At 47.4% G+C, this 13446-nt stretch overlaps 2 protein-coding genes across 4 annotated transcripts; one reads left to right on the top strand and one right to left on the bottom strand.

The window, feature by feature from the left end:
• Positions 1–7039: 7039 nt before the first annotated feature.
• On the bottom strand, positions 7040–8480 carry LOC136522858 (uncharacterized). The gene has a single exon (XM_066516653.1). It carries the CDS (start codon positions 8391–8393, stop codon positions 7329–7331), a length of 1065 nt encoding a protein of 354 aa, XP_066372750.1. The 5' UTR covers positions 8394–8480; the 3' UTR covers positions 7040–7328.
• Positions 8481–10744: 2264 nt separating this feature from the next.
• Positions 10745–13140, top strand: LOC136522704 (probable tyrosine-protein phosphatase DSP2). 3 transcript variants are annotated; one of them, XM_066516517.1, is made up of 2 exons: positions 10745–11280; positions 12847–13140. In XM_066516517.1, exons 1-2 carry the CDS (start codon positions 10976–10978, stop codon positions 12872–12874), a joined length of 333 nt encoding a protein of 110 aa, XP_066372614.1. In that variant the 5' UTR covers positions 10745–10975; the 3' UTR covers positions 12875–13140. The 3 variants fall into 3 exon arrangements, with proteins under 3 accessions (XP_066372614.1, XP_066372613.1, XP_066372612.1); XM_066516516.1 differs by having other exon boundaries at positions 12255–13140; XM_066516515.1 differs by having other exon boundaries at positions 11382–13140.
• The last annotated feature ends 306 nt before the right edge of the window (positions 13141–13446 follow it).

Here is a 13446-nt window from a genome sequence, read left to right as displayed (position 1 = left end):
GATGCTAGGCATAGGAAGAGTGGTGACTGAATGCATCCACTAACGCGAATTCGTGGAGAACAGCCCTAGCCCATGTGTGCCGGTGGGTCGAGTGGGACGGCGCACTTGCGGTGTACGAACGCGTCGTTTTAGTGGCGCTCCACGCACGCTCGAGAGAATCCAATCGGCATGGCAGGTTGAAGAACGTGAGTCGATACTACTGTATCTTTGTTGTGTGGATTCTAGGAGTACATCGGAACAGTGCAGGATGACCCGATTCAGACCTCTCCGGGTCTGGGCAGGCCAAAGCGGCGGCGGCAAGGCTAATCATGGATGCTGATGGCGCATGGGCTTCCTTTCCTTTGTGTGGACACCGGACAGCGCCTTTTCCGCACTTGTCCCCCCGCCGGCCAGCGGACCGAATCATTGATCCATCGCCAGCTGACGAAGCATGCCGTATGCCGCGCAACTGGCCCGGCCGCCCCCATGGGACATCGGACACCGGACATGGCGACGGAGAGTAGAGTAGGGCGGCCTTTCCAGCTGCCGCGGTCGCGTCTGGCACGGTGCACTGCACCCCCAACTAATCCCCGCGGCCAGGCCACCAATGATTCGCTGGCTGGCTCGCGCTTGCTCCTGCTCTTGCTCTTGCTCCTACCCAGACCGCCGCCTGCACTGTGCAAAGTGTCCTTGTAGTACTAATTAATCACGTACTGTAGGTGGTATGGGGGTGGCATGGCGTTGTACTCGGATGCACGCACCCACCGACGCTCTGCAACAGGAACAGCGGGCAAATGTTCAGCTCCCCGTCCGTCGTGGGTGCCCGTCACTCTGGTCTCTGGTCATCCACCTCCCTGATGCTGATGCAACGCATTCTCCGGCGGAGTTTAATGCGCGTCACTCTGGTACTGTCTCGCTGACCGACCGGCCGTACCCGTAAGCGCAGCGAGGTTAGATTGATCGGTCCTCGCGTGGAATGCTGCATCCATCCAGATCCCAGGTACGCGATCGCTGCCTGACGATAGCTGAGCAAAAGTTGGCGGCACGTACGCGTACGCGTGGCGTTGACGCCAGCAGAGCAAGCCCTGTTCGTTTTAAGATTGTTTTGGCTGTTGGATGGTTTGGTAGGAGAGAAAAATACTGTTCGTTGATTGAAAAAGTATTGTTTATAAGCCAAACAAGCAGAAAAAAAAAAACTGGGTGCAGATCCTCTTGCGCCGTGGCTCCGGCGTCGTGCAGTAGTAGTCTACTAGTAGGAGTAGTAGTAGAGCAGCAGCTCGTGGGTGGAATACGGCGTCGTTGGTCCGAACATTTGTCCTGATCGATCGAACGATCTCCGCCGAGTTGTCAGCGCCGAACGTTCGGGCGCCGCAAGTGCCGGCCACGTCGCCCGCGGCCTGCGGCCTGGCTAGCGCCAAGGCAGACGAGACGGCCCCGACTCGGCGCACGGGGCAGCCCAGCCACCGGGGTCCGCGGACTCCGCCGAATCAGCCCACACTGCGCGCCGTTCCCCCACTGCCGGCCCCCTCGGCGTGTCCCCCACCCTTTACCGCGTGTACTTGCCGGTGGTGAAGTATCCACCTCGCAGACCGGGAACAGCGAACGGGAGCACGAGCAGTATGCCACGGCGACGGTCCGAATTTTTTTTTTTTTTTGCATCTTGGTCTTTTTTTTTTGTTAAGTTTCTTACAAATAGACATATGACGGAAATAATTTAAAAAATAGACCCTTAGCTCGGCGCCATTTATGCTAGCGCCGAGCTATACGCCAGCGTCTCTGGCGCCGAGCTGCTGGGCACGGTGGAAATGCCTACCACGGGGCTCGGCGCCGGTCACTTTGGCGCCGAGCTCGACGTTCAATTGGACTTGAAGAGTCACATCAGAGTAGTACATTCAATGGGGACAGTGCAGCGCATGCAGATGAGCAGATGGTGCAGTGCATTTAATTACTTGAAGAGTCACATCAGCTAGCCCCTATTTATTTACGTATATTTGTTTCTTGTACGGGTAGATTACATCTCAGTACAGGGAAAGGTAGGTGGCTAAGATAGTTGTATCACTGAGAAATTAAATATGCTAATATGATCTACCCTCCCTGTTTTAAATTGGACTTCATCAAGGGTCAGTCTTAAGTCCGTATCTCAGTGATTTCAGTCGTATTCCTCTGCTCTTACTAAAAATAAGACTGGATGTGATTAAAAGTTAAGGAAACAACATAATCCGTGATTTCTAAAAGCAAAATGGAAAACAAACATGGCACAAACAGCAGAGGTGCCAAGGAGAAATTACTGCCAAGGAGAAATTACTAATACACATAAAGTTATTCGATAGAAGAAATTCAATATCTAGAGCCCCCAAATGGTTGTCTATCGCCCTATTCGTTTGGTCGTAAACGATCGTTTCAGCCCCAGCTGAACAGGCTGTATATTGTTGAGTAACTAAAGTGCATTTTAGGACCTATAATATACTTATTTATCAAAAAAGAAATAAGATTTTTGAATAAAAGCAACGGCAACTCACTAGAGTTTCAACATAAAATATAGAGAAAAATATTTAGTAGATAATAAGAACTAAAATTGAAAGCTGGAATAGATTTATGAGGTCATGACATATGTCATTATAATCTGTAATACAACCTAGTCCTTGCTGCCCCCCTTTTTTTTGTTTCAGAGTCTAATTCATCATTAGTTCCATGCATGTAGCTGAACAAAAAATAGAAAAGGAACTAAAAGAACGCGACGACAAATATGTTGAGCTGGATACCAAGTTTCTGAGGCTTCACAAACATGCAAAACAACGTATACAAGATATACAAAAGGTAAGAAGTAACCAATTTTTGATCGGTCCTATCTTCACTTTAACTTAAAAATAGTAGATCTTTTACTTCACTGCCTCAGTCTCTCCCTAAATATGGAATTTTTCAGTTGTCCTATGTGCACATTAGTTTGAGAATAAACTAGTACAATTTGATTCAACGATTGTTGTGGCGTAATCGACTCTTTGCTACATGTTTCTCATGTTTCGTGAATATACTGAATTATTGAAACAAGAAGTTGATCTTTAGTGTTTTTTTCTACACATTTACAAGAAAAAGATGACATGGGCAAACTTTAATGAAGTTAATCAGAAGGCTGAGCAGGCTGCTTCTCTGCAATTAGCAGCACAGCAAGAACTGGAACGTGCTCGTCAACAGGCTAGTGAGGCCTTAAGGTCAATGGATGCTGAAAGGCAGCAATTGCGGACATTGAACGGCAAGTGAGTGACTTTATTAATCTCACTGTACAATGTATGTGTCATCTTTTAACATTGTGCAAATATAGCACTAGGCCTGTCATTTCTGTCCTTGCTTGGGGTGGGTGAAACTGAGTGGTATAGTTATATGAAACCTGAATATGTTGAAGTGCAGCTCCTGCATGCGCTGCACGGTCCCCGTTGAATGTACTACTCTGATGTGACTCTTCAAGTCCAATTGAATGCACTGTGTCAGTCTGCGTCACTGCATGCACTTTTAAAAGTGAGCATGTACTACTCGCCACTGCACTGCATGCACTTTTAAATGGCAGGAGGCTCGGCGCCAGAGTGACTGGCGTCGAGCTCGGTGCCAGAGTAACCGGCGCCGAGCCCCCTGGCAGGCATTTCCACCGTGCCCAGCAGCTCGCCGCCAGAGACGCTAGCGCCTAGCTCGGCGCCACATCAATGGCGCTGAGCTAAGGGTCCATTTTCTGAATTCTTTTCGCCAGGGGTCTATTTGTGATAAACTTTCAAAAAAAGGACCAAGATGTAAAAAATCCAGGGCGACGGTCCGATCGTGCGTTCACTCTCGCCGCCTCAGCGTGGTCAGACCGGAGGAGGAAGTCATGGAGGCTTTTTCAAACAAAATAGGAGGTCGCCCTCTGCGGACTGTGGATCATACAATAATACCACACCATACGTACGGCGTTGCAGATCAAAATAGGGGTTGGGTTTTCAGCCCGTTCGTTTGGCTGTGGCTTGTCGTAAACGAACGTAAATTTTCAACCAGAATAGTATTTTTCTCTCACACAAACCAGCCAGCAGTACCTCTTCACGAACCAGCAATGACACGCCAGCCAACTGAGCATGCTGTTTGTTGTTTTGCCCGGGACTGGAGGACCCGTGGAACGGACCATCGGATTTGAATATCGACGCGGTGCATATGCATGCAGCCGGCGGCATCTCTGTCGACTGTCGTTCGAGAAAGCCAGAAAAGGGTATATGTCGCTGTTGAGTGTGTACAGCCAAAATTTTTTAAAATCTTTGACGTAGAGTGTCGACATCTCTATCTCTATACGCGGAAGTGAATTTTACTAATCACAGATGACGGCGATCGCACGTAATACGCCATCACTAGCAAACTGCGACCGCGAGCGACATTTTGGAGGAAAAAACAACAATAAACAGTGTCTTTTTACGCTTCATTCACGGAAAAGCTTCCGACAGGTGCCGTGTTTTGGATGATGCAGTATTCATTCACGGAAAAGCTTCCGACAGGTGCCGTGTTTTGGATGATGCAGTAGGTACTCTTGGTAGTAGAGAGGTACTTGCTTCCAAATAGGATAAGAGATGATTGAAGTTTGCCCCCATGAATGTAATGGGAAGGCTCCTTCATCACTAATTATAGGGTGTGTTTGGTTGAGCTGTGGCTGTGAGAAAAAGCTGCTGTGGGCTATGAGTTGTGAGAAAGCTACTGTGGGCTGTGAGCGGTAGAAAAGCTGAAAGCTGTTTGGTTAAACAAGTATAAAATATACATTTTATCTTTATCTCTCTTGAAACAACTATGGAAGAACTTTTTATTCCACCAATTTCGAAAAGCAGAAAGCCAAAAGCCAAAAGCCAAAAGCAGGATCAAACCAGCTTTCAAAAGTGTACTACGAAAAAGCTGCTGCTTCTGAAAAAAGCCGCCTAGAAAAGCAGCCCCTTTGATTGGGCTTTTGGCAGGCTTTTGCCAAAAGCCCAACCAAACGGACCCTAAGTATAATGTATCTCTCCTACCTCTTTCTTTCCTCATATTTGGGCCAATCAAATCAAAGATTGTACACTTTACTTTGATGTGGGGGTACATTTGACTTTCCTTACCTCCCTTAAATTGACCTAAAAATCCTAAGACCCCTAGTATTTATGGGCGATTGGATCAACATTTTCAACTAAAAAAGTATTATATTTCAGGTGTCTCAAAAATGAAGTTTTCATCACACAACCAATACGAGCCCTTGATTCTCCATCCAATAGCTGGTGTCTTCTCTTTTTCCTCGATTCAGTACCTTCTCTATAGGCATAGGTGCCACAACAACACACTCTCTACTCCTACGTTTAACTTCCTCTCATCCCTGGTTCCACTGGTGGAGCCACGTTAGGCCATCCTGGGCGCCGGCTCCCCTTGCTCGAAATAGATTTGCAAAGAGAGCCTGTGTCTTGAGTAGCATGTATGCACACTTGAAATTTGCAACTATGCACACACATCTGCATCACTGCATGGTCTAGCTACATACATTCATCTACGCCACGACTAAACTTGCATTAGCTTCTTTTTTATTCTAGCTGCTTCCATCCTGATGATGCTAGGAGTATATTTCAACGCATTATTACAAAACTTAATTAGCATTTGTGTTTAGCTCATCTGGCCGCTTCAAATGAGTACTGCTGTTGTTTCCCCTGTGTTGCACGCAACTGCATTGTAATATTTCACTTATATTTACTTTAGTACGTCTATTTAGCTCTCTTGTTCTGCTTAAGAAGGACAAATGACAATTAGTGGGAGTTCATTTTGCAACAGCTTACACTCATCAGGTAACATATAGTAGACTGCATATGCATTAATTTGTAAAAAAAGGGCGTACCCAGTGCAGAGAGCTCCCGCTCTGTGCGGGGGCTGGGGAAGGGTGTTAGTGGCAAGCCTTACCCTCGCCTATGCAATGCGAGGATACCGCAACTCAAATCCGGAACCTTCCGGTCACAGATGATAAGACTACCACTTGCACCAGACCCGGCCTTCACATATGCATTAATTTATCTATTAATATATTTAATTTAGCTTACAAGCTCCTCCACTAGAATTGTGCTCACTACCCATCCCACACGCTCCGTTCGCGTGTCCTTAAATCCGGCTTGATCCGCTTATTTTTTTCATCCAAAACAGTGTTTTTCTCTCACAAATTCATCCAACATTCCTCCAAACCATCCAGAATCCTCCAGAATTCAGACAAACGAACATGCCATTAACTTCCTCTCACCCCTGCCTCAGACACTGCCCATAGCTAGGGGTGTGCTGCCTCATCGCAGCTCCCTTGCACCCATAGCCACAACTAGGCTACTTATTGTCTTATCGGGCCTCTTTTAATCTACTAGAAGATATTAGAGAACCTCAGAACTCAGAACTCAGAACTCTAAAACCACCTCCACTATTCTTATAAGCTCAGCCATTCATGGTGTCGCTTGGAATCATCTCTACTTGCAATTTAGGATAATTGTTTCCACTATGTACCAAAATCCAAGTTGTAATTTAGGTATCTCTCGGTACCTAAAATGATAAAAAGGTCAAAATCAAACTATTTTAAGTAAGATTAAATTTTATAGAAAAGAACACCAATATTTATGGCACCAAATTACCATCGCTAGATATATTATGAAATATACTTTCATAGTATACCTATTTATGTCATAGATGTTGTTATTCTTTCCTAAAAAAATTGTTCAATTAAAATAGTTTGACTTGCGGTGATTTTAGAAATTGATTTATTTTAGACGGATAATGAAGTATAATAAAGACAAGAGAAGGGTGAATCAGGCATGGGCAAATGAGCGAGAGGGGAAATTTAATTTTTAATTTGCAATTAGAGCAACGCGCCGCTAATGCACCAGTCGTGGCTCTTGACCTTTTCTCAGTCACAGCACAACTTGTGCTTGTGAGTTGTGACGGAGTCAAGGGTAATCCAAATAACAAAGCTAATGCACTGCTAGAAACGACTTATGGCTGAAGGTTTTAGAGCTGTATCACAAACAATATCCATTCCATTTTGCTATAAACTCGAAGTGTGCCCGTGATAGCTCATTTATACATATAATCTCAGTTGAATTAAATAGGCAAATGAGAATCAGATCAAATCGCCATGTTTTGAATTCGTTGCCCTTTTATGGACCGAGTCGCATACAGAAAGCACGGCAGATCAAAAACTTTACTCGCAGATTGATCATCCAGTTTGACAAAATCTTTCCTCTCCGCTCCGACATGCATTGGCTTTCCAAATTCCAAGCACGAGCGAGATCGATCGATCTTCTTCCAAGCAATGCTAGGCAGGCAGTGCAATGGATTGGCGAGTGGCGACGCACTTACCACTATCTCCTCTTCTTCCAGAGCTGGACGACGAGGGAGAACCCACCGCCGTCCTTCAGCGCCGCCGCCTCCTCCGCGGCCGCCCACTCCGACACCGTGGCCACGCTGCCGCCCGACGCCGCCGCCGACGTCGACGCCACCGACACCGACGGCGATGTGTCTGAGCCCGACCTGAACGGGCCGCGCCTCCACCCACTCCTATCGCTGTCGCTTCTGTACCAGCTCTCGCCGCCACCGCCGCCGCCGTGTGCGTGGTGGTTCCTGAAATTGAAAGAACTCTGCCTCACTACGTGCGGGCTGGCGCCGTCGTCGTCCTCGTCCACGTCGTCCTTGTCGTCCGCGTCAGAGGTTTCGAAGCGGAGGACGAAGACGGCGGCCGCGTCCGGGCAGAAGAGCCAGCCGTGGAGGTCCCACGTGACGCGGATGCGGCGGCCGCTCGGGAGGTCCAGCCTCTCGCTGCCGCGGAACTTCCACTGGAGCCGGCGCACCTGGAGGGCCTTCTCGCCGTCGATGGCGACCCACATGGTGGATCCCTCCACGGCGAGCGACACGTCGTGCCTCTCGCCCGCGACGCTGACGGTGGTCGAGTAGGCCTCGCCTCGGCCGTCGTCGGCGACGGCGTTCTCCCGGCGGGAGAGGAGGAGCCCCGCGGACAACGACGCGAGGGGCAGCGCGTGGTCTCCTACGGCCAGCGCGAGCTCGCCGTCCACCGTGACGTGCAGGGAATACCGGGACACGGGCTCCGGCCGGCGTCCCGTGGCGGCGAAGCGCGCGCGCGACAGGTCCCACGAGAACTTGACGGCGCGGCCGCCCGGCGCGGAGAACCGCTTCGACCCGCGCCGCCGCCACGGGAGCCACGGCCGGAACGCGAACCGCGCTGGCGCGGTGTCGCCGTCGTCCCCGGCGAGGCGGAGCTCCGCGGCCAGGAGGAGGCCGATCGGAGCGCGGGACCACGTCAGCGTGACGCCGCCGAGGTGGGTCCAGTAGACGGACGTCGCCGAGGAGGATGGCGGCGCCGCGGACGCATCGCCACCTCGGGCGCCGCCGGGGAAGCAGGAGAACGGCATGGGTACAGGGTACTGGGGCGCGGCGCACGCGGGACGCGGCAAGTACGGCGGCTTCTTGGTGGACCGAAGTTTTGTTGGCGGCTCGAGAGGGACTAGTTGCGCCAGTGCGTACGTAGCGGCGAGACCGGCGACTCGAGATGGCCGCGTGTAAAATGTGACGCGGTCTTCCACCTTTTTTTTTGTGCCATTTTCTATTTCGCGCATGATTGAAATTTTCCAAACGCCCCCCCCCCCACCCCCCCCCCCCCCCCCCCCCTCTCTCTAAAAAAGAGAATTTTCCAAGCACCATGTTTTTCGAGTTCATAACAGATTTGCAGTTGCGTGTTTCTGCATGAACTTGAACAAATAAAAAAACGTGCAACCTATTCTTTTATTTCTATAACAATTTTAGGCAATATTTTAATTTTTAACCCGGACAAAATCATTTTTCACGTCTGATCCATTTGGCTGTGAAAGCGTACCTAGCGTGACAAAATAACGCACTACACTGATTCACAAGATTTTGAACTTTAAACTCAACTCGTACGTGGAAAAACGCTGAAGAACTTGTGATTCCTCTTATATGCCGGAGAAATGCCGGATCTTTCGAGAGAGAAAAAAAAATCTCGTATGTGGAGAAACAAAAACTAAATTATTCAATGGTGGATTAGAGCAACTGAAATGATTGAAGAAACAAAATCGAACAAAAATCAGAGTAGTGATTTATTGGGCACATGTCTAAAATTAAATGTGTGATTTGTATCGCGGGCCCGCGGCCGTGAAAAGTCAACCAAGGCCGTGTGTCAACTATTCGCGGGCCGGCTGGCTACCCTGACGTGTCCCGGAGAGCCACACCCCACCCCACCAGTGACGGATCCGTGCGGCGGCCCACTGTCAACACGCTGCGTTCCAAGCAAAGCAGCGAACGCCAAACGGTCAATGCTGTAGACTGCACAGTAGCTAGTTTTCAGCACCGGACAAGCACAATTCAATAGTCTACAGGGGACGGCAACAGATGCAGTATGCTGACCATTTCCTGTCAAACTCTACTACTCTGTAGTCTGAACACTGGTTGACCGCCGAACTTGGGGGTCCACCACAAATCACTTTCCGATTTTAGGGGAGGAAGATTTGGTGGGGATTTACTTCAAACTTAAACAGGACAAAAATTAACATAGACAAACTCACAAACCCAAAGAGGCTCCCACACACAATTGCCACGAAGACATCCTGCATCGTCCTGTAGTTCGCGATGTGTTTTTGGCCCCGTTCGCTTGTCTGAAAAAAGAAGCCAAAACACTGTAGCGACTGGTTATGTGAGAGAGAAATACTATAGCGGCTGGTTGATGAATAGTACCGCTGTGAGGAGAAACCAGCTGGCTGGTTTCCAGACCAGCCAAGCGAACGGCTAAACGTTTACAGACATGAGCTCTACACATAGAACCTAGCGACTACCGAGCTAAATTATGCTGTGTATAAGCACGCATTCGTTGTGACAACGTGAGAGTACCGACTACTCTCTCCGTCCAAAAATAATTGTCACTATAGTATTCGTACTGACCAATCTTTTTTAAGTTTGACTAGATTTGTCAAAAATATCAGCAACATTTATATATTCAAATAAGCTTACTATAAAAATAGATTCAATGATCTATCTGCCGATATCAATTATGTACTATAAATATTAATATATTTTTTTATATATTTGGTTAAAGTTAAAAGCATTTGACTCGTTAGAAAGCAAAAACCACACTTATTTTGGAACGGATAGAGTAGTTGTCAGTCTCAAATGTGGAAATAGAAATCGGCTACAGTTATTTTGAGATATCTTCGTATATGGTAGATTATGTGTGTTTTTTTTTGTAATTATAGCATCTTAGCACTAAGGGAGACTACAATATACTCCTATATAATTTACCTATGAGGCTCAGTAATAAAATTAAATATTCGATCAGTAATCTATATATATGCTATAGAGAAGCGAACTAATTAGAAATAGGCTCTCACCTAAATATTTTGTACCCACCTTGCTTCTTGTCTCTCAGATCTAATCTGACAAGCGGACCTGGTTAGAAACAGGTTGGCAACTCTTTACATTGAGCCTGTTCGCTGGTTGGTTTTTAGACTAATAAGTTCGACTAATACTGATTTATTGTGAGAGAAAAATAGCTACGAGCGAGCTGATTGACATACCGTATCTGTGTCTTGTGCGCCTTGCGTTAGATTGTTTTTTTTCACCGTCAAGAAGTCTACCCGCCCACGGTACCCGCGCTCGCGTGTACTTCCTTTTTCGAATCGAGAAAATAGGAAACCGCCGAGTTCAACCATGATCCAGAAAATCGGAAACCGCCGAGTTCACCTCGATTCGCCGCCCGGCACCACGGCAACAAACCCCATAGCCGCGGCCCGCACCACCACCATCAACCGCATCACCCATCTGCTTCGCAAACCTTCTCTTCGGATCGATCAAACGCCGACTCCGAGCAAGGCGATCGCGCTCCCTTCGGCGGTTCCGCCTCCACGCTCCCGAAGTCCACCACACATCCCGGATTCCCGGTCGAGTGAGTCAATCCCCCCATGGCGGCGGAAGACGAGGCGCGGCCATGGAGATGAGCGGCCTGGGCCTGTGGAAGCACGAGAAGCCCCCAAGGATCTGCCCCTTGCCCCCGCCGCTCCCGCCGCCGGCGGCGTGCAACGAGGCGGCGCTCGTGCCGCCGCTCAACTTCGCCATGGTCGACGACGGCATCTTCCGCCCCCAAGCATCTGCCCCTTGCCCCGCCGCTCCCGCCGGCGGCGGCGTGCAACGAGGCGGCGCTCGTGCCGCCGCTCAACTTCGCCATGGTCGACGACGGCATCTTCCGCTCTGGCTTCCCAGATACCTCCAGTCCCTCAACCTCCGCTCCATCGTGTAAGCGTCTCTTTCGCTCCCCCACGCTGCGCCTTCTCTCGAATTACCGCGAAAGTTGCCGCGTGCTCGTGCGGCGTTCTGAAACGTTCTAGCGCGCTAAGGTACCTTTGCCCTGAGCCGTACCCGGAGACGAACATGGAGTTCCTCGAGAAGAATCGGATGAGGCTCCATCAGTTCTGAATCGAGGGGCGCAAGGTAAAACAATTAACAATCCGGCCACCTGATTTCAACGAAATCTTCTGCTGCGTTGCGGTTGGTTAGCGATAGTTCATGGAGGCGTAGAATTACCTTGGAGGGATTAAAATATGGTTTGCTTTCGGTAACATCCATGATGCCGGAGCGCTGAACGAGTAATCGATCGATCCAGAGGCCAGTCAGAACGTACACTACTTCGAAAGGTCCAAGGAACGTGCCAAGAATCTGATCCGCGCACTGACGCACCACTTACCGGACTGCGTATGCGTCTTCAGCTATTACTGTCCAGATAAATAGTAAGCTCACTCCAAGACGACTGCTCTCTTCTCCGATCCCCCTATAGTCTCCGGTAGCACAACTAAGACTACGACGGGTTATCCACCCATACAAGAATGGATTGAAAAAAGTATGAAAATAGAATAAGATAGGGACAACACGAGCCATTTAAAAGGGTGTCAAGTCAAAGTGCAGCGATATATGCAGTTGAGGCATCCTAACGAACAAACGATTTCCACCTCCTGACCCGATCAAATCGATCAAGCACTTGCCATCTACCTTTATTGTATATCGACAATTCAATTAACACTTCCATTGCATTTGAAATACTTTTTAGAAACACGTGCGTGTCGCATGCAGTGAGCTAATAAGAATGTGAACTTAGACGAGTTGAGAAGATACCCACACGGATAATAATTAGTTTGATTTACTCCGTTTGATGTTTAAGTTATTTGTGATTACTTGTGTCAACCATTTGGTAGTAAAAAAAAATATTTGGGCAGAATATTGGCAGCATTTGAGTGTATACAAGTGATCTGCCTTATGACAGGTGTGTGAATCCTATTGGATGCTTCAATTCAAGCTTTTGCATCTTCAATTTAATTTTGCATGCTCCACTGCCATACATGACTTGGATTAGCATGTTTTTAGTTTTGCTATCGTTGATGGCCAAAAAGGAGCTGATACATTTGGCAGCAAAGGTACTGTAGAGTATTGCATTGCGTTCATTATTAGATTGAGTTTGTGAGAAAGAAAGAAAAAGTCTTATTTGGTGTGGTCGAGTGTTCATAATACGATAGATCATGTTTTTTTACATGCAGTGAGCTAATAAGAATGTGAACCTAGACGAGTTGAGAAGATACCCACATGGACAATAATTAGTTTGATTTACTCCGTTTGAAGTTTAAGTTATTTTGTGATTACTTGTGTAAACCATTTGGTAGTAAAAAAATATTTGGGCAGAATATTGGCAGCATTTGAGTGTATACAAGTGATCTGCCTTTTTTTTTACTTTGTACTAACATAGTACATTTGAGCTGTGCATTAGTTGTGGGTTTTGTGCCAGCTTTCAACATAAGCCTGTGGCTTCAACAGGAGCGCGGAAGAAGAAATTAGAAAGTAATATCACTGCGTACAGGTGGACAACTTATTTTGTGAAGAGGAGAGAGAGGTGGTGGATCATTTTGGAGAAGTTGAAAGGAAAGATTAATTTTAGAGAAGACAAAGAAGATGTCAAATTTGGCATGCCATTAAATAAACGATATCGCATGTTTTTACTTTTCTGTATGAACTATAGGGTTAGAATTATTAATCTCTTCTGAATGAAATGTATGATTTATGTTTCTTTGTAAAATGTATCAGAGTAACACTACGTTATAATATATCTATGGCTCCGTTCGGTTTACTCAGAAACCGATTTGTTCGGCTTGTTTTTTTTTCAGCCGGAACAGTGTTTTTCTCTCACAATAATTCAGCCAGAACAGTGTTTTTCAGCCATTTTCAGCCAAGTTTCAGCAAGCCGAACGGGACCATATGTTTGTAATGAATATTGATTCGCATTGAATTTTCACAATCATAGATCCTGGAAATTTTCACATTATAATGTCTGGACCATGGAAATTTTTATATGTTTACTTGTTATTTCTTCGCTAGAAGAAAATTTTTAAGACACGTGCATGCCGCACGTGCATATAA

This window comes from Miscanthus floridulus, chromosome 18 (genome assembly GCF_019320115.1).
Source record: "Miscanthus floridulus cultivar M001 chromosome 18, ASM1932011v1, whole genome shotgun sequence".
Taxonomy (NCBI): domain Eukaryota; kingdom Viridiplantae; phylum Streptophyta; class Magnoliopsida; order Poales; family Poaceae; genus Miscanthus; species Miscanthus floridulus.
This window is presented reverse-complemented; position numbering and strand designations above follow the sequence as displayed.